The sequence below is a fragment of the Osmerus eperlanus genome, chromosome 26, assembly GCF_963692335.1.
Source record: "Osmerus eperlanus chromosome 26, fOsmEpe2.1, whole genome shotgun sequence".
Lineage (NCBI taxonomy): Eukaryota > Metazoa > Chordata > Actinopteri > Osmeriformes > Osmeridae > Osmerus > Osmerus eperlanus.
The window spans coordinates 10360523-10387683 of record NC_085043.1 but is presented as its reverse complement, the minus strand read 5'-3'; the positions used below and the strand labels follow the sequence as shown (position 1 = coordinate 10387683).

At 52.6% G+C, this 27161-nt stretch overlaps 1 protein-coding gene across 1 annotated transcript in view; it reads left to right on the top strand.

Moving 5' to 3' along the window:
* Positions 1–27161, top strand: part of lrp8 (low density lipoprotein receptor-related protein 8, apolipoprotein e receptor) — a gene marked incomplete at its 5' end in the record, with an annotated part of 27932 nt that continues 771 nt past the window's right edge. Inside the window, 11 exon segments of the mRNA XM_062452279.1 lie at positions 1–127; positions 13759–13887; positions 18859–19233; positions 20668–20723; positions 20725–20791; positions 22493–22508; positions 22510–22616; positions 23808–23845; positions 23847–23889; positions 23892–23927; positions 24277–24439. Coding sequence (XP_062308263.1) covers positions 1–127; positions 13759–13887; positions 18859–19233; positions 20668–20723; positions 20725–20791; positions 22493–22508; positions 22510–22616; positions 23808–23845; positions 23847–23889; positions 23892–23927; positions 24277–24439 — 1157 coding nt within the window.

The following is a 27161-nucleotide window of genomic DNA, read 5'->3' as shown; positions in this document are numbered from 1 at the left end:
TCAGCCAAGAGGACCTGTGCCACAACAGACTTTGCGTGTAAGAACGGCCAGTGCGTTCCGTCTCGTTGGCGCTGCGACGGAGAACCTGAGTGTGCCGACGGGTCCGACGAGGCAGACGCCACATGCAGTAAGTTCCTACACACACGCACGCGCACGTACACGCACTCACACGCACACGCACATGCACTCACACGCACGTGCACGCACACACACATGCACGTGCACGCACACACACACACACACTCTCGCACACACTCTCGCACACGCACACACACACACACACACATGCACACACACATGCACACACATGCACACACACACACACATGCACTCACTCTCACACACACACACACACACTCTCGCACACACACGCACACACACACACACGTACACAAAGTTACGCCGTGGAAGAAGTAGGGCAGGATGGCGAACATTTTCACCTTCCTCCAATAAACTCACCCCTAGATGTTTTTCCCCATCTCAGACACACAAAGGTACTCTCAACACACACACACACTCAAACTCTCTCACACACATACACAGACACACACACACCGATGACAGCAGTGCCTCCAGCTCAGAGCCAAACGAGGAAGCTGTAATTTGGAAAACCGAATCTGCCGCCGGCGTTCTCCCCACGCTCCTGGAGCAGTGAGCCAGAAGTGTATTCTGGGTAACTGAGTCAACAATGCTGCCTCTGCACTGCCTCTAATTGCCGTTGTTTGGTAAAAAATGCAACTCATCCTCCAGCCCTGAAAAATGCCATTGACAGTTCTGGTCAATGCTCACAGATCTGTGATTTCTCTTACACAGTAGCCTAAGGGGTGTGTGTGTGTGTGTGTGTGTGTGTGTGTGTGTGTGTGTGTTGTGTGTGTGTGTGTGTGTGTGTGTGTGTGTGTGTGTGTGTGCGTTAACACAACCAATCTCTGAGGTGCTGATGTGTGTGTTCCTGTCACACAGAATAATGTTCATCCTTAGGGTTGATCTCTCTCTCTCACACACACACCCCAGCTTGCACTGCTGATTGTGCTGTCTGTCTAAAAGCAGGTAGGTCTTCTAGCTCTAAGGTAGTATTTGTCAGTGTGTGTGTGTGTGTGTGTTTGGTCTGTGTGTTTGTTCTGTGTCTTTCCCTTGCAGCCCAGCTCTCAGCCTGCAGAGTATGTGTTTGATCAGATATATCTTGACAGTGCAATCTACACACACACACACACACACACACACACACACACATTCACAAAATAGCCTAGTCCAAGGTTGCCCCTGCTCGTGTCCCATCCCTACACCAGCTCCAGCACTGCTCTTTTCCCCAGATTGATTCTGAAAATTGCTTTCAGCTGCTCTTCTGCTGGCAACACGCAAAGAGAAATCCTCATACACTGGATGGGCCAAGAGGGGAGGGCAGGCTGCATTTTGGGAGAGATATTGTCTTATTACGGCTCATTTTCCTTTATCCTGAAGTCCTAGAACCCCAGCAATGACAGCTTCAGGAACACTGAGTCCTAAAATAGCCCCAGCTGTTGTTTTCAATGTATCACTGTGTCACAGGAAGTACGCTTTAAGAAGACTCCATATGAGACCTCACAGCTTATACACAGCTCTGTTTATGCTGCCAGTGGATCTCAATGATGCTGTGTCACTTCTAAACGAGTGAGAGTCATGGGGGCGGGATGGGGGGGTGGAAGGGGGGGGGGGGGGTGGTCGTCACGGTAATACCAGCGGATGGCTTGATCAATGGACGCGGCCGGGTAAGTCATTACTTGTGCATTAAAAAGTCCTAAACAGCAGTGTGCCGCTCAGAACCCAGCGCCCACGCTGCCTCGTATGCTGAGTGTCATCATGAGGAAGGGAGCGTGGCCGTCGTCAAGGCGGGTGCTCGGGGTGTGCAGTAGGTGTGGTACAGGGTTGAGGCCTGACCGTGTGTGTGTGTGGTTGTGACTGATTCCTGTGGACTGGACCTGGCTGGTTGTAGATATAGGGTTAGTAGATCTATCCTGACTTCTCTTTGGGGTTAAAAGGTATCAGAAGAGTTTGGTTTTCATCTTCTCTCCAACATCCCTCTCAACCCTCCACACACCTTCAAACACTCCTTGTTTCAAATCTAATCAAACTCCCCGAGGTGAAATGACCGCTTTGGAGTTGACCTTCTTAAAAACTCCTCGAACCACGTCCGTCTGATCCCAGACCTGGATCAGACCCTCAGCCAGCAGGAGGTTCAGATGTGTTTAGTGTGTGTGGTGTTTAGGGATCAAAGAGGAGCACTTGATTCGTATTGCTTTGGGCCTGGGCTTTTCAGGGAGGAGACAGGTGTGTGTGTCAGTGAGTGTGTGTGTGTGTGTTTTTAAGTATCTGAGGCTTCATCTGATTGCTGACCGTCTAGTTAGTACTAATCAAGGTCACTCACTGTGAGTGCTTCTCAAAGTTTCTCTCCCGTATTGATCTGTGGTGTGTGTGTGTGTGTGTTCAGTCAGCAATGTCAGTCCTGGGCCTGCTTTTGCTCTTGTCCAATCTTGACTTTGATTAGTTTGCAATTAATGTTCACTCTCTTCTCTCTCCTCCTCTCCCCTCTCCTCTCTCCTCTCTCCCCTCGCCTCTCCTCTCCTCCACCCTCCTCTGTGTCTACCCCGGCCCCTCCTTCTCCCCCCCGAAGTTTAATAACACGTGATTGGATTGATTTCCCAAAGCTGGAATCAATGTTTGGCCCCAGAGACCCCTGGCCCTGTAATGAACTAAGGGCCTTCCCATCAACCTGCTGTCAGCAGCTGTCTCATAATTACACATTTGGAAAATCAAGCCTGGGGTATTTGATAGAAAACGTTCGTCTGGGTTTACCTGATTTATTGTGTGTGATGAGTTTCACACACACACACACACAAATAGACACACACCGCCGCCGGTGAGTTAGAAGAGAAACACTCATGTTGTTGAACACCAGGCAGAGTGGTTCTCTCTCTCTCTCTCTCTCTCTCTCTCTCTCTCTCTCTCTCTCTCTCTCTCTCTCTGGCTCCTCTCTACCCCCTCTCTCCTCCGCTCTCTCTCTCGCCCTCTCTCCTCCTCTCCCTCAACTCCTCTCTCTCTCTACCTCTCTCTCTCTCTCTCTTCTCTGTCACCTCTCTACCCCCCTCTCCCCATCACTTCAAGGTGTGAAGAGGCCCTTCTCTCTCTCTCGCCCTTCTCTCTCTCTCTCGCCCTTCTCTCTCTCTCACTCTCAGCCGCCCCACACAGGCCGACTTCCTCTTTGAAAAAGTTGAAACAGTCCTTGAAACTTTTGCAGAAAGAGAAGAGAGAGAGCCCTGTACCGATCTGTAGGCCCCGTCTGTGTGGTCTGTGGGGGATATCGATGTTCCTGTTAGCCCGTGATCCCTTTTAACAGAGTCCTTGAAATCAGGAAGTGAGTGTTTGATCACGGCGTCCTGATACTCCCTGCTTTAGAATATTAAAATAATATTCGCTGTCATAAAACGTCGTAAAATGTCATAAACTAGCTGAGTGCTCTCTCTCTCTCTGAGCCTCTGAATATCTGTTCCAGCGGATTCCATCGTAGCGCCTACCTTGTCAGGCGCCGTCGAGCCTGGACCTGGGACACTGTCAGCGAGTGCGTTACAGCGCCTCGCAGGACTTGTGCCGGTTAATTATTCGGAATATGCGAGAATGATCCAGTCAGATGTGGCAAAAGGGTTCAATTTCCTGCTCCAGGCCGTGGCGCCGGAGTGATTTCCCATGTGGCAACTCCACGGTACACATCCTGAACTTCCCTCTAAGCCCGACCCCAGCACCGCCCCCCCACCCTACCGGAACGCCTCACGTCGACTCAGCACGCTCCAGAGCCTGTCACTGTCTGAGTGGTCTTTAGCTAACGCTAGCATTTTCATGTGATGGCTATGAGAACTTCCCTAGCTGACCAGTCCCACCCACACCCTCTCTCTCTCTCACTCCCTCTGTCTTGTGTGTTCACTCACTCAGTCACACACACACTAATGGGCACAAACACGGACACACACACGCTTTTGTCACACACCAGCGCAAGCACGCAAACAGCTTAGACCCCCTCGTCCACAAAATGGAAGTGCAGAGTGTGTTGAGGCATTGATTCGGTGTGTGTGTGTGTGTGTGTGTGCATGCAGAAGTGTGTTTTGGGACTCCTGATCATAAATAATTGAGCAGATAACACAGAAAGTGTTTAATGTCACCTCCAGAAGTTAGCGAGGGAAGACAGAGGGACAGGAGGCTGTGTGAAGACCCCTCCCTCACCCTCCCTCACCCTCCCCCCACCCTCCCTCACCCCTTCCCCCACACTCCCTTACCCTCCCCCACCCTCCCCCACCCCTCCTCCTCCCCTCCCCCACCCTCCCCCACCCTCCCCCCACCCTCCCTCACCCTCCCCCACCCTCCCTCACCCCTCCCCCACCCTCCCACACCCTCCCTCACCCTCCCACACCCTCCCTCACCCTCCCCCACCCTCCCTCACCCTCCATCACCCTCCCCCCACCCTCCCTCACCCTCACCCTCCTCCTCACCCTCTCCCTCACCCTCCCCCACCCTCTCCCCCCACCCCTCCCTCACCCTCCCCCACCCTCCCTCACCTTCCTCCACCCTCATGCAGAAAGTCCTAGAAGCTTTCGATGCAGTAGCACCTCTGACCTTGTGCGGCGCTTCAGACTGACGGCTTCGGGCATGGGCTGGATCAGCTACCATCGCCTCGGTCATCGGAACTGCGCGACCGGAATGCGTTTTAATCAGTTCTATTTTTAGACTCGATCAGTGACCTTTGGTCTTTGTAGTTTGCCATCGATCGCGTTGGCAATTTGATTTGGGGAAAAGGTGTGTGTGTGTGTGTGTGCCCCATCATCTCATCCTCCTATGGCGCTCACAAACACACATCAGCAGGTGAACAAACGTTAGGTGTGGGGAAAACATTTTCCCGCACCTAAACTTCGACTACAGTATTTATCCTACAGTATAGTGTATATACCAACTAGAGCTAGGAGAAGACTCATTGTAATGGACTTTGGTGCTGCTTTAGAGAGTCTAAGCATCTTGTGCAACTTTGATCATTAATCTCTCCTGCCGTGCTAATTGGCCGTCTCACCTGTCGCAGTGAGCAGCCATTAGCCCCTGACAACCAGAGCCTGGCAAGACTCTCTCACCCTGCCTCCCAAAATAGTCTCTTTCTCTCTCTCATTTTCTCTCTCTCTCTTTCCCTCTCTTGTTCTCTCTCTCTAGCTCTTCCTCTCTCTCTCTCTCTGTCTCTCTCTCCTTAGGTCAAGAGAGCAAGCACTTGTGGTATATTAATGGCTTGCGTGTCATTCTCTAAACAAACCCTTAAACTCGCTTGTCGGAGAAAAGTGGCAATTTCCTGTGGAAGAGAGCTGTTGTCGGACTGACCCCCCCACACCACATCCACCACCGACAGACTCTCAGTCTAGACCTGGCTAATGGTCCTCTGTTCCCTGGTGTTGAACACCTCTCTCTCTCCATCCCTACCCAGTCCTTGCAACTGACAGGGAGAGAGAGAGGCTGAGAGAGGTAGTTAGAGAGAGGCAGAGAGAGGCAGAGAGAGGCAGAGAGAGGCAGAGAGAGGCAGAGAGAGGCAGAAAGAGGGTCAGAAAGAGGGTCAGAAAGAGGGGCAGAGAGAGAGGCAGAGAGAGGGGAAAGTCAGAGAAATCTCATTCTTTCTCATTCCTTTCTTCCCCATCTCTCTCTCTACCTCCTTGGCCACTCGTCAGTGACACTGCATACCTCAGGTCAGATCAAATCAAATGTATTTGTATAGCCCTTTTTACACGCAAGCATGTCACAGAGGGCTTCACATATGCCCATAGAACTGCCCCTCAACCAACCTAAACCCTCAAGGAAGACAAGGAAAAACTCCCAAAAAAACTCTCAACAGGAGAAAAAAAAATGGAAGAAACCTTGGGAGGAGCAATTCAGAGAGGGATCCCCTCCTCCAGAGACGGTTGGTGGGAAAGAGGAGCAGAACACAGGCTAAACATAGTCATACAGTGTCGATGGGTTTTTTAAAACACCAAAATCCATTATTCAACTTTATAGATGTAGGACAGGACCGGGAGACTCGCGACCAGGTCCAGCGTTGGCTGACCGACGACCAGGCAGGTGCATACCTCAGGTTACCACAGCCTGCCTCTAATCAACACAATCAACACAATCCTTCATTTAGGATGTAATCCAATACAGAGCTCAAATCTGTTCTCCATAAATTGGATTTCACGTCTGAAGGACGTGTCTACCCAGCACTCATAAGAGATTACCCCAACTGTGAGGATCATCCCTCCCTCCCTCCCTCTCCGCCTGCACACCCACACCCTCACACACACCAGGCTCCATGCTGGAGGCCTCATTGACAGTATTTCAGGGGGCGGGCAGTCGAGCTCAAGGTTTCTCCTGCTGGAATACATGTGTGTGGATGATCAGGACACGTTAGCGCATCCCAGCCCCTCTGCCGGCACACATTGTCCAAGTGTTCATTTAATCCTGCATCAAGAGACATGGAAATCAATAGGGTCTTTTGGGTTGGGATGACTCACAGCTGACATCAAACAGCATGCCTACTCCTCCACCCCACGCCCACACACCCGGATACACACACACACACACCACACACACACAGAGAGACCCACTGCAGTATCATCGGGATGGGTGGGAGAGCACCATCCAGGCATGATTGTGCTTCCCCGTCTCTCTGAGGTCACTTCCTGCAGTGGCTCTCTGAGGTCACATCCTGCAGTGGTGTGCACAGCAGAACGGAGAGAGTTCTGAGAGGACGTTCCCTCTCCTTCTGAAGACCTTCCGCCCCCCGGTCTCCACCCGCCTCTTCCAGCTCGCATCTCATGCCCTAGTTTTGGGGGAATTGTAAAGTGGAAATGACACACACACACTCACAGAGAATTAACTCACGTGAGCTAAATCTCTGCATGAAGGCCGTGTTGATGAGGCAGTCTCATGCCTCTGGGGCAGACGTTCCTTGGGTACTTCTTAGCTCCACATACGACAATTAAAGCAGCAAGCAAGGGAATCCAGGCTGTCCCTCACTTCAGTAGAGCTAAACTGAGAGGAGTCTTATAGCTCCTTCCTTCCAGAACAGGCAAAGTCTGGCCTCTAAGTGGGCAGGGTACACACTGTTGGTTGAAGAAAGAGGGGAGGGAAGGATGAGAGAAACGAAGGGGAAAAAAACTGCCAAGAAATTTGTCTTTCAAAATGGCCGCCGTACCGGCCCAGCCAGAAGGTTAGGGAGTCAGGCTAGTAATCTGAAGGTTGCCAGTTTGATTCCCGGCCATGCAAAATTACGTTGTGTCCTTGGGCAAGGCACTTCACCCTACTTGCCTCGGGGGAATGTCCCTGTACTTACTGTAAGTTGCTCTGGATAAGAGCATCTGATAAATGACTAAATGTAAATGTTATTTCCGTCAGCTGGTTGCTGTTCATCGGCGGGGCGTGCGCTGAAGCGCGGTCAGCATCGCTACAGCAGATTAGCCCAGCCGAGTGTTCTACTTATTCAAATGGAATCACAAGCGCGCATATCTGAAACGATATATTCATGCCGGTCTTTAAATCTTTTTCATAAACAAAGCTCAAGTCCCGTCTCCTTGTGCCGATCACAACTATCCCCCTCTCTCTCTCTCTCTCATCTCTCTCTCTCTCTCTCTCTCTCTCTCTCTCCTCTCTCTCTCTCTCTCTCTCTCTCTCTCTCTCTCTCTCTCTCATATACTGCGCCTTTGAAGATGCCAAAGCCTGTGTGTGTGTGTTCATGTAGGTTTGCAGTACATGTGTGTGTGTGTGTGTGTGTTCATGTAGGTGTGCAGTACATGTGTGTGTTCATGTAGGTTTGCAGCACATGTGTGTGTTCATGTAGGTTAAATATGGCAGTAAATCTGAGGGTGTGTTAAATTAAAGCATGTCTGAGCTTATTGACCCGCAGAATATAGGATTCCTGTCGTGTGTGTGTGTGGCCTATATTTCAGTGTGTGTGTGTTTGCATGTGTTATTCATGCACGTGAGTTTGTGTGTCAGGGGGGTGGGGGGGGGGGGTGTAGGTCAAGGGACCTCAAGGGGAATGCTTGTCTGGCCTTTTTTTTTATGTGTAGTAAACATACACATGTTTGTGTGTGTGTGGCATTTGTCAGCCCTCAGGTGACTAGCAGCCTAATTCTCACCGACTCAAACTCAGCTAGTCTCCTCATTGATATTCCCTTGAGTGACCTGGATTTGACCCAGACGCCATTCCTCTCTCTCTCTCTCTCTCTCTCTCTCTCTCTCTCTCTCTCTCTCTCTCTCTCTCTCTCTCTCTCTCTCTCTCTCTCTCTCTCTCTCTCTCTCTCTCTCTCTCTCTCTCTCTCTCTCTCTCTCTCTCTCTCTCTCTCTCTCTCTCTCTCATACTGCCCTCTTCCCTTCTCTCCTTCCCTCTGTCCCATTTCTCCCTCCCATCCCATTCCGTTCTCTCCCTCTTCTCCGGTCCCTTGTTCCTTATCTCCATTCATCCAGTGGTATGTATTATTCAGTGCATGTTGGGTTAGCATTGGCTAATGAAGCAGTAAATCTTATTCAATCTGGGGGGGGGACATGACCCAAAGCAGAGTTTGGGTCATGGCCGTGTGTGTGTGTGTTGGGGGGGGCACACTTACCTCAGACCCCCCTTTTCTACACACACACCACACCACACACACTCCTGTATCTAACCACAACCTCATCACTCTCTCTCTCTCTCACTCTCACTCTATCACACTCTCTCTCTCTCTCTCTCTCTCTCTCTCTCTCTCTCTCTCTCTCTCTCTCTCTCTCTCTCTCTCTCTCACACACAGTCTCTCTCTCACACACAGTCTCTCTCTCTCTCTCTCTCTCTCTCTCTCTCTCTCTGTCTCTCTCTCTCTCTCTCTCACACACACCTGTCCTCCTCACCTCCCTATTCCTCCCTTCCCTTTCACCACTCCCTCCCTCCCCAGACATCAGCAGCTCTACAGACTTACAGGCTTATCGCTCTCGTCTCCTTTACGACATGGACTATCTGTGTTGTAAAAGTTTACTGCGATTGTAGATGCCCCCCCCCCAGTGGCAGAAACGTGTTTAATTACCCCTCGTCTCCAGTGTTAGCTGTTAGCCTCACGTTAGCCTAGCTCTAATTGATGACCTGCTGGGGCATTTTAAAACGGGTTAAATACTCTCTCAAAGACACCACTTTCAGTCCTATCCTGACTGGGGTCTACGTCTGTGTTTTAATGCAGTATAAGTGTGTGTTGATGTAGAAATGAAATCTTCAAGTTGTGGCTGTCAAGGAGAGAAGCCCCTCCTAACCACTCAGCCCTCATCAGTGGATTGTGGTGTTCAATGTGTGTGTGTTTAATGTGTGTGTGTGTTAAATGTGTGTGTGTTTAATGTGTGTGTCTATTCTGTTTCCTCCTTCATCTTCTTGTCACCCCCCCTCCCCCACCCCTCCCCCCTCCTTTGTGACATTTCAAGAAATCTATTATCTTTGCATTAGCAGAGTACAGGTTACGAGCTATCAGAATCAATCAGCGCCGAGGTTCGTTTTGAGCGGCGCAAGTTAGCTGCAAGTTAGCTGCAGATGGACATGGTGGCTGGGCTGCCCCCCCTCCCCCTCGCTCCCTTAACCCCCCTGCCCCCCCCCCCCCCCTTCCTGTGAGAGGGAATTAGGGAGATAGTTAATCAAAAGTGCATTAGCATACGACGGCACAGGGCCACCCTTATACCTCTCTCATAATAGATGCTTTGGGCTGGAGCGTGGCCAGAATAACAAGGACCCTACCTCGCCCGCCCGGCCTCTCTCTTCCACATCTCCCCTACCTCGCCCGCCCATCCTCTCTCCTCCACATCTCGCCTGCCCATCCTCTCTCCTCCACATCTCCCCCAGTCTGCTTGCACCCCACCTTCTTTCTCCTTTTCATCATTATTCACCCTTCCTCTCTCCCCCTCCTTCCTCTCTCCCCCTCCTTCCTCTCTCCCCCTCCTTTCTCTCTCCACCTCCTTCCTTCCTTCCTTAGTTCCTTGTTTCATTTATTCTTCTTACTTTCCTTCCTCCCTCTCATTTCTCCCTCCATACCTCCCTGCCTCTGCCCTCCGCGCCCCTCCTCATCCCTCCATCTCTCCTCTGACCTCGCCCCTCCTTCTGCCTCCATCTCTCCTCTGACCTCGCTCCTCCTTCTGCCTCCATCTCTCCTCTGACCTCGCCCCTCCTTCTGCCTCCATCTCTCCTCTGACCTCGCCCCTCCTTCTGCCTCCATCTCTCCTCTGACCTCGCCCCTCCTTCTGCCTCCATCTCTCCTCTGACCTCGCTCCTCTTCCTGGGGCAGAGTGACACCACCAGGCAGTATCCAGAGGCGGCTGAGGGCTGAGTGATAAGCGTGTGTGTGGTACAGTAGGTTTAGCTGCAGATGGGGCCTCCAAAGACCGTCCCTCATCAAATCCTCTGCCTCCTCCTCCCCCCCTGCCCCTCAGGTCTGTGACTACCACACAGTCTCCCAGCAGCTTCCTCACCAGGCCAGCTTCTGCAGATTGCTGTTAACCAGGTCCACCGCCACATGGAATAGGAGAAGCAATTGAGTCGAGGCTGGCTTCCTTGGAGGTTGAATGACAGCTTGTCCTCCGGGGCCGGGGCTGGAGATGGGGCCGGGCTGGGGAAAGGGCAGGCGCTGAGGCTGAAGGAGGTTGTTGAGATGGAGGCCTTGGCGGTTAGCTAGCTAGTAGCCACTGGACGCCGTGTTTACCTCTGTGCTTGTGGGTGTCAGAGCCCATGAAATATGTATGCTTTACAAGGCCTGCTGTGGGACTTCAGCTCAGAACAGTCAACTCCCTCCTGAGTTGTTCTGACATTTTTTATGTTTTTGGGAAGCTGAAGTGAACTGAATTGAGAGGAGATGGTTGGTGTGCCTTGCAAATGTGTGTGTGTGTGTGTGTGTGTGTGTGTGTGTGTATGAGAAGGGGAGGGTCTGGTGTTGGTGTGTATGTGTGTGCGCACGAGAACGTTTGATGATGCTACGTTGCTGTCGTATGAGATCAAAGTCATCCAGCGGCCAGGCAGATATCTATACTTGGCCAGGACAAGGGGCGCAGTATGCAATATCTCTCCCACTTGCAGAAAGTTCCTCCAAAAAGCTGTCGATAAGACCGTCCATACACGCTCTCCCTCACTCAGTGCTTTCTGTTCCTGCACACCCTCTGATCAAGCTATCAGCACTGAGGGGGAGGGGGAGGAAGGGAGTGTTGGGGACTCACTTACCGTTTCAGAAGACTTACATTACATTTACATTTAGTCATTTAGCAGACGCTCTTATCCAGAGCGACTTACAGTAAGTACAGGGACATTCCCCCGAGGCAAGCAGTGTTAAGTGCCTTGCCCAAGGACACAACGTCATTTGGCACAGCCAGGAATCGAATTGGCAACCTTCTGATTACTAGCCCAATTCCCTAACCGCTCAGCCACCTGATTTCCCTACTTGTGTTTTATATCCTGTATCACTGAGTAAAGATACTGGGTAAGAGGAGGAAGAGGAAGGCCAGCTTGCATATCTGTGGTCCCTTGAGACATTTCAACTCTGGCCCCTCCTATTCAAGGCGGGAAACAGCCAATCGTACCAGTAACATCCGATCAGCCCAGCTGTCAATCAGCCATCGTGAGCCAGATCGCCGGAAGGAGGTGGGAGAGAGAGAGAGCGAGGGAGGGACTCGGGGAAGGGGAATAGAGAGAGGGGAGAGTGAGAGGAGAGAGGGAGAGGTGAGGTCTTAATATCGGTGTGTTGGGCCTTGAGCAGAACCCTCCTTATATGACAGTAGCCTCAGAGATGAATTTTCCTGTTTTTGTCAAACACACACCTACACACCTACACACACACACTCACAAATACATCTACACATGCACATACATGCATGTTCAAAGTAAACACACACACACACAGACTCCCCAGTCCCTATTCTATTCACATCATTCAGAGTCTGGTGCATGGCAGGCTGGACAAACAAATCCAGCTCTCACTGCCTCCCCAGTCACACATTATTGTACAAGAATAGATGGGATGGGCAGAACACACACACACACACACATAGACACACGGCAACAGCCACATATTTGTGTTCATGTTCACTAACATATGCTACTGATCAGATAAGAACTGTGGAAGCATATGCCCGTCAACAAACCCATCACACACACACACACACGTGCCTCCTCATCTTCCATCTTTAATCAAACTCGACGGCCCCCGGTGCAGGGGCCCCCGGTGCAGGGGCCACAGTGCAGTGCCCCCAGTGCAGGGGCCACAGTGCAGGGCCCCCGGTGCAGGGGCCACAGTGCAGTGCCCCCAGTGCAGGGCCCCCAGTGCAGGGGCCCCCAGTGCATGGCCCCCAGTGCAGGGCCCCCAGTGCAGGGCCCCCAGTGCAGGGCCCCCAGTGCAGGGGCCCCCAGTGCATGGCCCCCAGTGCAGGGCCCCCAGTGCAGGGCCCCCAGTGCAGGGCCCCCAGTGCAGGGCCCCCAGTGCAGGGGCCACAGTGCAGGGCCCCCAGTGCAGGGCCCCCAGTGCAGGGCCCCCAGTGCAGGGCCCCCAGTGCAGGGGCCCCAGTGCAGGGGCCACAGTGCAGGGCCCCCAGTGCAGGGCCCCCAGTGCAGGGGCCACAGTGCAGGGCCCCCAGTGCAGGGCCCCCAGTGCAGGGGCCACAGTGCAGGGCCCCCAGTGCAGGGCCCCCAGTGCAGGGGCCACAGTGCAGGGCCCCCAGTGCAGGGGCCCCAGTGCAGGGCCCCCAGTGCAGGGCCCCCAGTGCAGGGGACACAGTGCATGGCCCCCAGTGCAGGGCCCCCAGTGCAGGGGCCCCAGTGCAGGGCCCCCAGTGCAGGGCCCCCAGTGCAGGGCCCCCAGTGCAGGGCCCCCAGTGCAGGGGCCACAGTGCAGGGCCCCCAGTGCAGGGCCCCCAGTGCAGGGGCCACAGTGCAGGGGCCACAGTAGCCAGCCTCTGCTGATGGACAGAGACCCAAATGGAATTTTAGAAAGACTCCATTTTGATTCTTCGGAGGGAATTCGAGCAAGACATTTAAAAGCGAGGCACGCACTGCAGGACTTGATGAGGTGGGAGGGGGTGGAACAAAGAGGGAGGGGGAGAATGGGGGAGGGAGGGGTGCTGAGGGGGAGAGCTCAGACGAAGTGACTCCCAGAACCGCAAAACACACACAGCTCCGAGTGGAATAAAGAACCTGGCAACCCTAATAACAGGTCAGACAAGGAAGGAAGGTGGAGAGAGAGAGGGGGGGAATTGAAAATAAAATGATCCCAGAGGCACTATCGATCCAAAGTAAAATGTGGCTGGTTGTCAGGCGATGGCAGTCGTCGGAAATGTGTAAGTGATGGGTGTGTGTTTGACACCAGGTGTAATGTCATCTGGGATCTGAGGCCTGTGGGGTCTGTGTGGCAGAGAGGAGGGGAGGAGGAGGGGAAGGGAGGGGGAGCGACTCAGGAAGCTGCTCCCCCAGGGTTAGGGGGAGAGTTGATGTGTGGTGTTTCTCCACAGGACAGGAACTATGGGGTGTGTGTGTGTGTCATTGTATCATTACCATTACAGTAAACACATGTGATTGGATTTTGTGTCCTGTCTCCGTGCGCCTGCTTAAATTGCAGGTATTTGAAGAGGGAATCGATCGGAGCAGCACAGCAACTGAGTTATCGGACTGTTTCATCTACTGACCTCTACTCTCTTTCTCTCCCTCTCCCCCTTTCTCCTTCCTCTCCTCCTCCTCCTCTCTGATAGGCCGTCAGACATGCCCACCTGAAAAGTTTGACTGCGGGGGCTCCACCAGCAAGTGCGTTTCGTTGTCGTGGCGATGCGACGGAGAGAGGGACTGCGAAAACGGAGCGGATGAGGAGCAGTGTGCCGCAGGTAGGGCGAGCGAGAGAGAGGGAGGGAGAGAGGGGGGAGGGAGGGAGGGGTTTGTAGAAAAGAACTAATCTTTGATCAGGTTGAATCAGGAAAAAGGTTGATTCATGGAAAGTTACAAGCGCAGCAGCTGAACTATCTTCCTAATCGATCCCGTGGCCTCCTAGCAGCGACGTTGTTTGAGGAACTAAAGCTTTTAACACAAATAGCAGGTGGGATATTTTTAACTCCGTTTCCCAGCTGCCAAATGGTTCTGTTGGTTCCTGCGTGCGGAACCTTCCAAGATGTTCTTCTACTTGATCAGCTCCCCACACACACACACACACACTGCTCACTGAGACAGGAGCTCAGGTCTCCATCGCTCCTCGTAAGTAGGCCATGTTCTTCCTTCTGAACCAGTGAGAGATGTCTGTCTTCCTGTCTGTCTGTCTTCCTGTCTGTCTGTCTTCCTGTCTGTCTAGTCGCCGCGGGGGTGGGTGGGGGGGGGTGCTTTCGTAGAGGCACTCGCACGCACATACACTCGCAGCGGTGCTATAACATAGGCGTGTAAACACACAAACACACACTTACACAAACTCTCTAGGCCCCCTCTAAGAAAATATACAGGTAAACTGTACACGCGCATACACACCAACACACACACCAACACACACACCAACAAACACACCAACACACACACCAACACAAATTTGTGGTCTCATGTCAGATTCTTCAGGAAGGACCTTTGAACCCAGACGGGTGCGTTCCTAAAGGCAGCATCGATTTCCCTGAGCTGACAAACGCACTCTCCTGTGGGCCACATCCCCCATTAAGAGAAGATTACCTACCCTGCACACAGCCTTTAGCGGATCACACACACACTCCTGCACAGCCTTGAACATCACCGACACACACACACACAGATGGTCGGGTAGAAAATCAAAGGGCATACTGAATCAGATAGCTCACAGAATAGCGCATTTCAGAAAATCTAACAGTTGATCTCGGTGTATAAACGTTTCAGCGCCAGAGGCGATATTCACGGGTCATACTGAAAATAGATCCACACATTCCTCATCACACACGGAGACTAGTAGAGGACTGGTGACCATGACGCCCCCTCACACAGACACACACTCCACAGTGCCTATAAGTACATTTAAGCTGGATTTATATATCTAAAATATACATCAGAAATGCCCATACACGGATCCTTTCCTAAACAAGATGTGGCATCAGGCTTCCCAGAGGAAGCAAGGGATGTAGTATCTACATTGTAGTAGAATCTCTCTCTCTTTCTCTCTCTCTGTCTCTCTCTCTCACCCATGCATACACTCTTTAATCCCCCTGTAATTTCACCCTGGTATTGACACGCCCAACATAGGCAGTCCTCTGTCCCGGAGTGGTGAAAAGATGATTGGTTATTACGTCGTCGAAATATTTCATTGAGGTCTTGATGATAATTGATTTCCTGCCCGACGCACTGAGTGTCTGCTCTGGGCAGTACAGTGGTAATAACCTGGAGAATTCGACTTTTGATCCATTATTCAAGTTATGAAAGACCCACGAGAGGGAGGTGTAGGAGAGGAGGATGGAGGTGTAGGAGAGGAGGGAGGTGTAGGAGAGGAGGATGGAGGTGTAGGTGAGGAGGAGGGAGGTGTAGGAGAGGAGGAGGGAGGTGTAGGAGAGGAGAGAGGTGTAGGTGAGGAGGAGGGAGGTGTAGGAGAGGAGGAGGGAGGTGTAGGAGAGGAGAGAGGTGTAGGTGAGGAGGAGGGAGGTGTAGGTGAGGAGGAGGGAGGTGTAGGAGAGGAGGGAGGTGTAGGAGAGGAGGGAGGTGTAGGAGAGGAGGGAGGTGTAGGTGAGGAGGGAGGTGTAGGTGAGGAGGAGGGAGGTGTAGGAGAGGAGGAGGGAGGTGTAGGAGAGGAGGAGGGAGGTGTAGGAGAGGAGGGAGGTGTAGGTGAGGAGGAGGGAGGTGTAGGAGAGGAGGGAGGTGTAGGAGAGGAGGAGGGAGGTGTAGGAGAGGAGGAGGGAGGTGTAGGTGAGGAGGAGGGAGGTGTAGGAGAGGAGGAGGGAGGTGTAGGAGAGGAGGAGGGAGGTGTAGGTGAGGAGGAGGGAGGTGTAGGTGAGGAGGATGGAGGTTTAGGAGAGGAGGAGGGAGGTGTTTCACTGCGGTTGTGACCTTCTGGTCATGGTTCTCTTTCTCTGAGCTGAGGCAGGACTAGATGTTCGCTAGGATGGTTTAGCCGATGGCCAAACCGATAAGAACAGGCTACATGTAATCTTCTTCTACACTCTTGATAGTGCGGCTTTTCCAAACAGGAAGTATTTTAGAAAAATGCATTCCTCCCTACGAAACAGCAAAGCCTTTTTTTCCCTCTTCTTCACAAACATCCTTCTTTCCCAAAGCTACAGTTCCAGCTCCATCCTCCATCCTCCTGCACCCCCTCTCTCCTGCACCCCCTCTCTCCTGCACCCCCTCCCAGCTGTACCCCTCCATTCTACCCCTTCCCGATCCCCCTCCCCCCACCCCTCCCTCTGGCAGCCAAAATTGGAGCGCTGAAGTTAATTACAGCTGCTAATTGAGCATATCCATATGTTGAATTAAACATTTGGTACCAGGCAGAGAGGATCTTTATTAGATTGAAGGAGCCCTCTGAAGAAAGTTTACCAGCCTTTAATTTATGATAAAGTGGAATCAGGTTCGTTTAGGAACACAGGCCCCCCCTCGGCTGCCGGAGGGGGGACGATACGGGGGGGGGGGGACGATACGGGGGGGCGGGGGGGACGGACGATACGGGGGGGGGGGGGTGGGGGGGTGGGGGCTTTAATACACACACACACACCACAGCTCTGCAGTCCTGTGACTCTCTGAACTCTCCGGTAGCTGGGAGCGTACATCATGACATCACAGCCCGTCCGGGGACTCCCGTCGTCAGGGGAACCATTTCTGGGGGTGTTTCCTTCAATGGCCCTTAGTATAACAGTCGCTAGCAGGGAACGCTACATTAGCTCGCTGTTTCAGCGACACACACACACACACACACCCAGGGGAGATGGGAGAGATGGGAAGTAGAAGAAGATGTTGTTGTGGCTGCAGCTGCATTTGACATTATCTATTATTCGTAAACAACAAGTGTTCACTGGCTCTGTTTGTTTCTGTTGACGCTTCATCCATGTGGGTCTCATGTCCTCTGCTCGTAGATGTGTAGCAGAGCTGTGTCAAGATCTGGTATGTGTGTCTGTCTGAGTGTGGTTACAGTCCAGCAGGCTCTCTCTCTCTCTCTCTATCTCTCTATCTCTCTATCTCTCTATCTCTCTATCTCTCTATCTCTCTCTCTATCTCTCCCTCTCTCTCTCTCTCTCTCTCTCTCTCTCTCTCTCTCTCTCTCCCTCTCTTTCTTGTGGTTCCAGAGAGACCGGAACCTTCTCTCTCTCTCTGAGGTGGTGTTCTGTGGTCCAGTTCTCATCTGAGGCTGCACCTGATGACACGAGCCTCGTTGCCGTGACTACGGCTCGATGACTGATGTGTTAAACCTCACTGTCTTATTTAATGTCACGCTCCAGAACGTTAGACCCACCCAGTCATGAACACGGGGTTAGTGGAATGTGTGTGCGTGTGTGTGTGTGCGTGCATGTGTGTGCGTGTGTGTGTAAGAGAGACAGCTCTGGTAGCATGTGATCCTCTAGCTGCATCCTGTTGTGATCCTCTAGCTGCATCCTGTTGTGATCCTCTAGCTGCATCCTGTTGTGATCCTCTAGCTGCATCCTGTTCGTTTGTTGACATTCAATTAGTCACATGGAGCAGCGGAGATTAGCATGCAGCTGGAGAAATTAGCAGCAAATCCAAACGGCTATTATTCTAATCAGGATTGTTAGGGTGGTGGGAGGACAGGAGGAGCTGACGTGTCTCCACACTCTGGACTGTGGAGCGAAGGACCAGCCGGCCCTGTTCCCCCAGAGCGATGACATCATCCTGTCTGGATGGAGTGAAGTGGAAGTGGGATGGTTGGGGTGTTTTGCCGCATCGCGAGCACTGACGCACCCTGGCACACTTACGCACTCACACACACACCGAATAGAGAGCCTGACTGAGAGAAACAGAGAGACAGAGAGAGACGGAGAAAGAGACACAAAGAGAGAGAGACATAGAGAGAGAGAGACAAAGAGAGAGAGAGAGACACAGAGAGAGAGACACAGAGAGAGAGACACAGAGAGAGAGACACAGAGAGAGAGAGACACAGAGAGAGAGAGACAAAGAGAGAGAGAGAGAGACAAAGAGAGAGAGAGAGAGACAGGCAGAGAGAAACAGAGACGGAGAGAGACGGGAGAGAGAGAGACACACAGAGAGAGAGAGAGATATCAGACCACATGTATCTCTGTGTATCTTCACTTAAAGAGGCTATAAAGTTCAGTACTACTGCTCATGCCAGATATCCTCTTTAGTTTAGCTGACCCTATTAAAACTGGGATGGCCGCTTAGCGCCGCATGCTAAACACTATTTAGCGTCTGCCCAACACTGGAGGGTGCCAGGACCAGGCCCCAAGCCATCTGGGCAGGGAGCGAAATCAATTGGGTTAGCCCTACTGCTAGAGGGCCCCGGTTCTTGTTAGCATGGCGCTAGTGGCTGTAGGCAGCGCAACGAGAGACCTTCTCCTCTATGTCTCAAAGTCGTTTTTTTTAAGGAGACACATGTACACATGAAGGACTTGTAGTTCTAGTCTTGTCTTGTAGTTTTAAGACTGCTTAACTGTTTTGTTGAGATTGTTAAGTCTTCCATCTCATGTTTACTGGTTCAGTCTTTTAATATCTCCCTCCCTCCCTCTCTCCCACCCTCTCTCCCTCCCTCTCTCCCACCCTCTCTCCCTCCCTCTCTCCCTCCCTCTCTCCCTCCCTCTCTCCCACCCTCTCTCCCTCCCTCTCTCCCACCCTCTCTCCCTCCCTCCCTCTCTCCCACCCTCTCTCCCACCCTCCCTCCCTCCCTCCCTCCCTGCCAGACACCAAAGCCTGCCCCGCCAAGGAGTTCCAGTGCCGCAACAGGAAGTGTGTGGCGCCCATCTTTGTGTGCGACGGCGACGATGACTGCGGCGACAGCAGCGACGAGGAGGCGTGCTCGGCGCCCACCTGCGGGCCGCACCAGTTCCGCTGCAACGACTCGGAGTGCATCCCGGCTCCCTGGAGCTGCGACGGCGACCCGGACTGCAAGGACAAGTCTGACGAGTCCCTGGAGCGCTGCAGCCGCAGGACGGAGCCCCACAAGCCGCGCTGCCCGCCGGGGGAGTTCAACTGCGGCAGCGGGGAGTGTGTCCACCTCAACTGGAAGTGCGACGGAGACGCCGACTGCAAGGACAAGTCGGACGAGGCCAACTGCCGTAAGTTGTTGGGGAGGGGGGGGGAGATTGTATTATACCAACAGGGCTATTCAACTTTATTGTAAACCAATTTTAATGCAGTACTAATGTGAACAATCCTAAATCTGAATGCATAATCTATATAATAATATATTATTTATATGCTAAATGTGTATGTGTGATATAGCTGTTAGAGCTGTGTGTGTGTGTGTCTGCGACGACCTTCGTTTAAGGGAAGACAAAGATGAGAAGGCTTACGCTGAAATTTCCATGTCAGCCGCCGAGCGTGTGTGTGTGTGGTTGCCATGCAACAGGACGTTGTGTGGAGCGACAGAGAGCTCTTGAGTGAGAGTGAGGTTGGAAGAGGTCCTCCAAGCCAGAGTCTCCATCTGTGACACACTGTTCCACACACACACACACACACACACACATATATGCGCACGCACGTACGCAAACAGCTCGCCCGTCAAGGACCTCAATCAGCACCGAGTCTGTTGTTCGAGGAATCTCTTGACACGTTGCACACTGGGAGCCGTCTGTTCGAGCTCACCATCACATCACGTACAGTCCAGTATACCCTACATACGACCCTGGTGTTGCAGTACAGTATATGTGTACATATATATATGTGTACATATCTGTATTACGCAGTCAAAAACTACGTAACGCGTTTCGGCTTTATTAGCCACGGCCAGATCCATATCAGCGCTCTGTTAGCATCAGGAGCTACATGACACGGCAGTTTACCGTGGAAAGAGCTTCTCATATAAGCTTGGCTCGGTCTGTTAGGGTAGTTGTCTTTGTGTTTGTTTTCGTGTGTGTGTGTGTGAGCCTTTTACGAGCATGTTGCCGGAGACGATGATGCCATCTACATGTTTGTGTTTGTCTGAGTTTCGTCCTGGAGGAAAGATCTCTCTGCGTCCGGATAAGAGAGTGTGTGTTTTACGACGACTCCGTGATTGGGTTACTGCGCTGCCTCTGTTGTGTTGTTGCGTTCCTGTGGCCCCTGCTGTGATTCATCTTCGGTGTCTCTCGTCTCCTGGTGCAGCCCGATAAATAATTAAAAACACAGTTAAAAAGATGAATGGGTAAAATAACCAAGACACACTGAAACCCCCCCCCCCACACACACCCCCCCCCACAACCACACACACCCCACACACACACCCATACCCACACACACACACACACCCCACACACACACCCATCCCACACACACCCAGAACAGCACAAACAACAGCCTTGCTACGTCCTGGGTGTGTTTTACCCCAGACAATGAGTAAACAACTTCCTAATTTTCGTATTTTCCCCCCTGGTTTTCATTAGTGGTGTTTGTAGACAGGGTGAGTGATGCTGTGGGGTCAGGATGTCCTCCATGCTGGAGGGTGACACACACCCAGCACGATCGCCTTCTCTCCGTGTGCTAATGGTCGATGTGTGTGTGTGTCTCCACAGCCCTGCTGACCTGTCGTCCTGATGAGTTCCAGTGTGGTGACGGCTCCTGTATCCACGGGCACCAAGCAGTGTAACCGCGTCCACGACTGCCCCGACTTCAGCGACGAGGCAGGCTGCGTCAACGGTGGGCGGAGCCTCCTGTAGCCCCTCCCCTCACCAGACTCTTCTCCCGTAGCCCCTCCCCTCCACCACACTCTCCTCCTGTAGCCCCCTCCCCTCACCAGACTCTTCTCCCGTAGCCCCTCCCCTCACCACACTCTCCTCCTGTAGCCCCTCCCCTCACCACACTCTCCTCTGTAGCCCCTCCCCTCACCACACTCTCCTCTTGTAGCCCCTCCCCTCACCACACTCTCCTCCTGTAGCCCCTCCCCTCACCACACTCTCCTCTTGTAGCCCCTCCCCTCACCACACTCTCCTCCTGTAGCCCCTCCCCTCACCAGACTCTCCTCCCGTAGCCCCTCCCCTCACCAGACTCTCCTCCTGTAGCCCCTCCCCTCACCAGACTCTCCTCCCTTAGCCCCTCCCCTCACCAGACTCTCCTCCGTAGGCCCCTCCCCTCACCAGACTCTCCTCCTGTAGCCCCTCCCCTCACCACACTCTCCTCTTGTAGCCCCTCCCCTCACCACACTCTCCTCCTGTAGCCCCTGCCCTCACCACACTCTCCTCTTGTAGCCCCCCTCCCCCCTCACCAGACTCTCCTCCCGTAGCCCCTCACCAGACTCTCCTCCTGTAGCCCCTCACCACACTCTCCTCCTGTAGCCCCTCCCCTCACCAGACTCTCCCTCCTGTAGCCCCTCCCCTCACCAGACTCTCCTCCCGTAGGCCCCTCCCCTCACCAGACTCTCCTCCCGTAGCCCCTCCCCTCACCAGACTCTCCTCCCGTAGCCCCTCCCCTCACCAGACTCTCCTCTCGTAGCCCCTCCCCTCACCAGACTCTCCTCCTGTAGACCAGTGTTCTTCCCCCCTGGTCCTCAGGGACCCCCTGCCCTGCATGTTCTAGATGTTCTCCGTGCTCCAACACACCTGATTCTAATATATGGGTCGTTGTCTGACTCTGTGGTGATCTGTAGTCAAGTGCTCTAACCACTGAGCTGTAAGGACCTCCACCTAGTGTGTCTGTGCAGTCCACTTCATGAACATGCCTCAAAGTCACTCTGACTTAGCGCTAGCACTGAGCCCTGTGTATGACGCACTGTTTTGAAGCTCAAGGATGAACTCAAAATCAATACTGGATTGTTCAGACTCAGTGTTTCCTAATTGTTTGTGTTTTGAAAGTGTGGTGAGCGTCGGTGTGTGTGTTGGAGTCTGTGCATGTGTGTGTGTGTGTGTGTGCAAATGGATTAGTCTGTGTTTAGCAACTTCAACGGGAAGTTCAAACATTGGTTGATCTGTTATCAACGCCTACAATGTTCAAGATGCCCACGAAAGAAACTCGGAGTTTTGTCTCTCGGCTGTCTAACACTCTGGTCTGTCCTCTCGGCTGTCTAACACTCTGGTCTGTCTCTCGGCTGTCTAACACTCTGGTCTGTCTCTCGGCTGTCTAACACTCTGGTCTGTCTCTCGGCTGTCTAACACTCTGGTCTGTCTCTCGGCTGTCTAACACTCTGGTCTGTCTCTCGGCTGTCTAACACTCTGGTCTGTCTCTCGGCTGTCTAACACTCTGGTCTGTCTCTCGGCTGTCTAACACTCTGGTCTGTCTCTCGGCTGTCTAACACTCTGGTCTGTCTCTCGGCTGTCTAACACTCTGGTCTGTCTCTCGGCTGTCTAACACTCTGGTCTCAGTTTTGTGTCTCAGCTGTCTAACACTCTGGTCTTCGTCTCCTAGCTACCAATGCGACGGACGCCGCGCAAGTTCAGGTGCAAGAACGGCGAGTGTATCGACAGCAGCAAGGTGTGTGACAGCATCAAGGACTGCAGGGACTGGTCAGACGAACCCATGAAGGACTGTGGTGAGACTGGAGCACACACACACTCTCACACACACACACTCTCACACCACACTCACTCTCACACACACACACCTCTCACACACACACACACTCTCACACACACACACTCTCACACACACACTCTCACACACACACACTCACACACACACACTCTCACACACACACACTCTCACACACTCACTCTCACACACACTCACTCTCACACACACACACTCTCACACACACACACACTCTCACACACACACACTCTCACACACACACAGCTGTGTGTTAGTAGCCACTTCAGATGCAGAAGGTCACTCGTGTAGCTAGATGAGTTTGATTTGATCGAGGCAGAGTGAGCCGGGACGAGTCTGGGCACGCTCGTTACCATCAAAGCCTCGCTCTGCCCTACAGTGTGTTTTCACAGCTCGAACGTGAGCGGACTACATTACCCACAATCCACCACATGGATCATCTCCTCACCATAGATAAATACCACTTAAGTTTTCCTCAGTCGAAAGTTTGCCCTCAGTCTAAGTTGCCTCAGTTGAAGTTGCCTCAGTCTAAGCTGCCTAAAGTATCAGGTGCTTGTCAGGGTCTTCTAGCCTCTCTCTCTCTCCCTCTCCCTCTCCCTCTCCCTCTCCCCTCTCCCTCCCTCTCCCTCCTCCCTCTCCCTCTCCCTCCTCTCTCTCTCTCTCTCTCTCTCTCTCTCTCTCTCTCTCTCTCTTCTCTCTCTCTCTCTCTCTCTCTCTCTCTCTCTCTCTCTCTCTCTCTCTCTCTCTCTCTCTCTCTCTCTCTCCCTCTCTCACCTCTGTCAAGGATGAACGTGTCTGTTGTCCTTGTTTGAGGGAGGGAGGGAGACCTGAAGGAAGGATGATGGATGGATTGAGGGAGGGAGGGAGGAGATAAGATAAGACACCTGGCACCAAGTTCTGTTCTTCCAACTCCCTGGACGTGTTCCAGCTGTGTCAGAACAGTGTCCCCAATAGTCATACACACACACACAAACTCACACACACACGTACGCTTTATGAAATCTTCATAAATAGATTCTCTGTCCTTCAGACAGTCTCTAACTCTCCCCTCTCCTCCAGTGTGTTTCTAACTCTCCCCTCTCCTCCAGTGTGTCTAACTCTCCCCTCTCCTCCAGTGTGTGTCTAACTCTCCCCTCTCCTCCAGTGTGTCTAACTCTCCCCTCCTCCTCCGCAGGCATGAACGAGTGCGCTGACAACAATGGAGGCTGTTCCCCACATCTGCAAAGACAGCAGGATAGGCTTCGAGTGTGACTGTCCCTCGGTTACAAGCTACTGGACAAGAAGACATGTGGAGGTACGAAGCTGGTCTGATCCGGTTTGGTCTATTTCGCTCTACTCTGTTTTTCTCTATTCTAGTCGATGCCCTGCTCTGTCAGTATGTCAAACCCCCCAGACCCCCCCTCCTGTGCACCCCAGACCACCCCCTCCTGTGCACCCCCAGACCCCCCCTCCTGTGCACCCCAGACCCCCCTTCCTGAGCCCTCCAGTCCTCTGTTCTGTTGTCTGCTATGTGCTATTCTATTCTATGGCCTGCTCTGTCAGTATGTTACCCCCCCCAACCCTAACCCCCCCAGCCACAATATCTCCTGTCCGTCCAGCTGTCGCTGGTGTAATGGATGTGTTCCCCCCCCCCCCCCCTCCAGACATAGATGAGTGTGAGAACCCGGATGCCTGCAGTCAGATCTGCATCAACTACAAGGGAGATTACAAGTGTGAGTGTCACGAGGGCTACGAGATGGACCCTGCCTCCAAGACCTGCAAGGCTGTGGGTGAGGACCTGGAGACGCACGCACACACACACACACACACACACACACACACACACACACACACACACACACACACACACACACAGGCTCAACACACACACAGGCTCACACTCTCACACACGCAGGCTCATACACATGCAGGCTCATACAACACACAGGCTCATACACACACACTCATACACACACACACTCTCTCAAACACATGCACACACTCTCTCTCTCACACACACACTCACACACAGAGTCACACAGTAACAGCCCATCACCCGGCAACATAACCGTCCGTTTCCTCTCGTACAGAGAATAGAGGTGCTTTGTATGCAGCGCTGACCCGCTCTGTGCTACCACAAATATTTACAGTCTGGGTCCATGTTCCACTGGCTTGTAGGACACAGCCAGGGATTGTGTCTCTCCGTGCCCCACGGTAAACAGCCTGGCCCTGGGCGTGAATACAGGCCCGGGCCCCTGTTCTGAAGCAGTAGCCTGGTAAACACCCGGGGAGAAGAGATGGAGTTGTGATTATCATCATCATTCTTGGCCTCAGTCATGGTGGGGGAGAGTGGGTGTGGTAATGAGAGAGCTTATGCAGGAATTGGCTTTGCCTTGCTCTTAAGTGGCGTGAAAAACGCATTGATTACCCCCCCCCTTCCCCCCGGCCCGGAAAGCAAGTCTTTATTACTGGTAGACAGAGCTAATAGATGCTGTCAGAACAGCAGGCCTGTTTATTAGACTGTGTCTGTGTGTGTGTGTGTGTGTCCTTGTCCGTGTGTGTGATGTACTGTAGTGTGTGTGTGTGTGTGTCCGTGTGTGTGATGTACTGTAGTGTGCGTGTGTGTGTGCGGCTATTGAAGGGTGGCGATAGCGAGTCAGGTTTTTTAGTTGAGTCGGACTGAGAAGCAAGGAGTTGTTGTTAACACACAGAGCAATATTTACAGGACGTGTCAGCACAGAGACGTAAATAAAGAGCTGCCTGCCTTGTGAGCTAATGCGCCTTTAATGAATCTACACAAGCGCACTCTCACACCGTTTTAGACACCCCACACACACAGACTTACTATAATTAATACTTTTTTAACAAGCACAAATATGCACACACTTTTTTTTCGCCTGTCAAACACGCACGCATGCACACACACACATTCGACCATCTCATTCCTAAGCAAGACGCGGCAAACGGCCTGATTTGGCACCCCTCCCCTCCTCTCCCCCTCCCCTCCAGGGGACAAACCCGTGTTCACTGAAGAAAGCGTGATTCACCCCCGTGGCTCTCCCGCGAACACGCCCCGAATCCAGTCAGCCCTCCCTGCTTCTCCTCTTCTGAGGATGAAACTCTTCAAGGAGAACAACCTTTGGAAGACGAAGCACGTTCAACCTCTTTCTTTAGTGACAAATAAACTCTTTTATTTGCTTCTCTAAAGAGTTTTCCTCGTGCGCTAATCCTTCCAAACCTGTCTGGATTCAGTTTGACGGCAGCCTGGTTTCTCCAGGCTGTGGTGGTGATTAAAGTCCCTAGTTGGTGTCACACTCCGTTCAGCGTTTAGAGTTGTGGGTGTCTCATCGCACTCCCAGGAGGGGTTAGAGCGATAAACTCATTAAATCCTGTTTGTTATTTAATTCACCTTCGAGAGAGAGAGAAGGGGGAGAGAAATAGGGAGAAATAGAGGTAAGGGTTAGAGAGGCAGGGGGAAGGGTGTGAGACAAAAAGGCAGGAAAAAGGGAGTGAGTGATAGAGAGAAAGGAGAGAGAGGGGGATAGAGGGGGGAGGTAGAGAGAGAGTGAGAGAGAGCGAGAGCGCTGGGTAAAGGGTTGGTCAGGTTGCAAAGTGTCACACACACGCTTAAGCATGTTCCTCCCATTTGCTTATTAACCTTTCTTTTCCCTCTCGGGCTCTTTCTCTTTCTCTCTCTCGTTCCCCATGGAGAGTAGAGTTTGAGTTATAAAAGAATTGTGCTGCCTGTCATTTACTCAGAGTAAAGTTGATTGTGTTGCTATTGTTTAGTCAGGGTTGTTGTTTTGTGCGTGCATCAGTGTTGTTTATTGTTGTCGGTGACGGATCAGACAGGCGGCATCTTCCCGCAAACGCCGTCCCCCGCTAACGCCGTCCCCCGCTAACGCCGTCCCCCGCTAACAGCCGTCCCCCGCTAACGCCGTCCCCCGCTAACGCCGTCCCCCGCTAACGCCGTCCCCCGCTAACGCCGTCCCCCCGCTAACGCCGTCCCCCGCTAACGCCGTCCCCCGCTAACGCCGTCCCCCCGCTAACGCCGTCCCCCGCTAACGCCGTCCCCACGCCGTCAACCGCCGTCCCCCCGCTAACGCCGTCACCCCGCTAACGCCGTCCCCCGCTAACGCTGTCCCCCGACGCTAATGACCCCCCGGAGATGAAGAGTCTGGCTCCAGCTTCCTCACCCTCCCTTATTTCCCCACTTTTTATCCCCGCTGGTTTTTCCTCCTGTGACCTCGGAGTCACAGAATGTGTCAAATCGATGTCCCTCCGTGTGACAGGGTGTCTGGCTGCTCTTATCACATCCCGGCTTATCTTAATTGGCTGACATGGCTGTCTTCGGAGTCCGCAGATTAAAATGCATGGGGGACCCGCGTCAGGATGAGGAAAAAGATGGCGCTTGTTGATGACATCACTCCCCCAGGAGTCAAAATTATTTTATTTATTTTTTATTTTATTGCTGTGACAACATCTCTCTCTCTTTCTCATTCCATATCTCACTCTTCCTCCCTATTTCTTTCTGTCATTTCTTCTGACA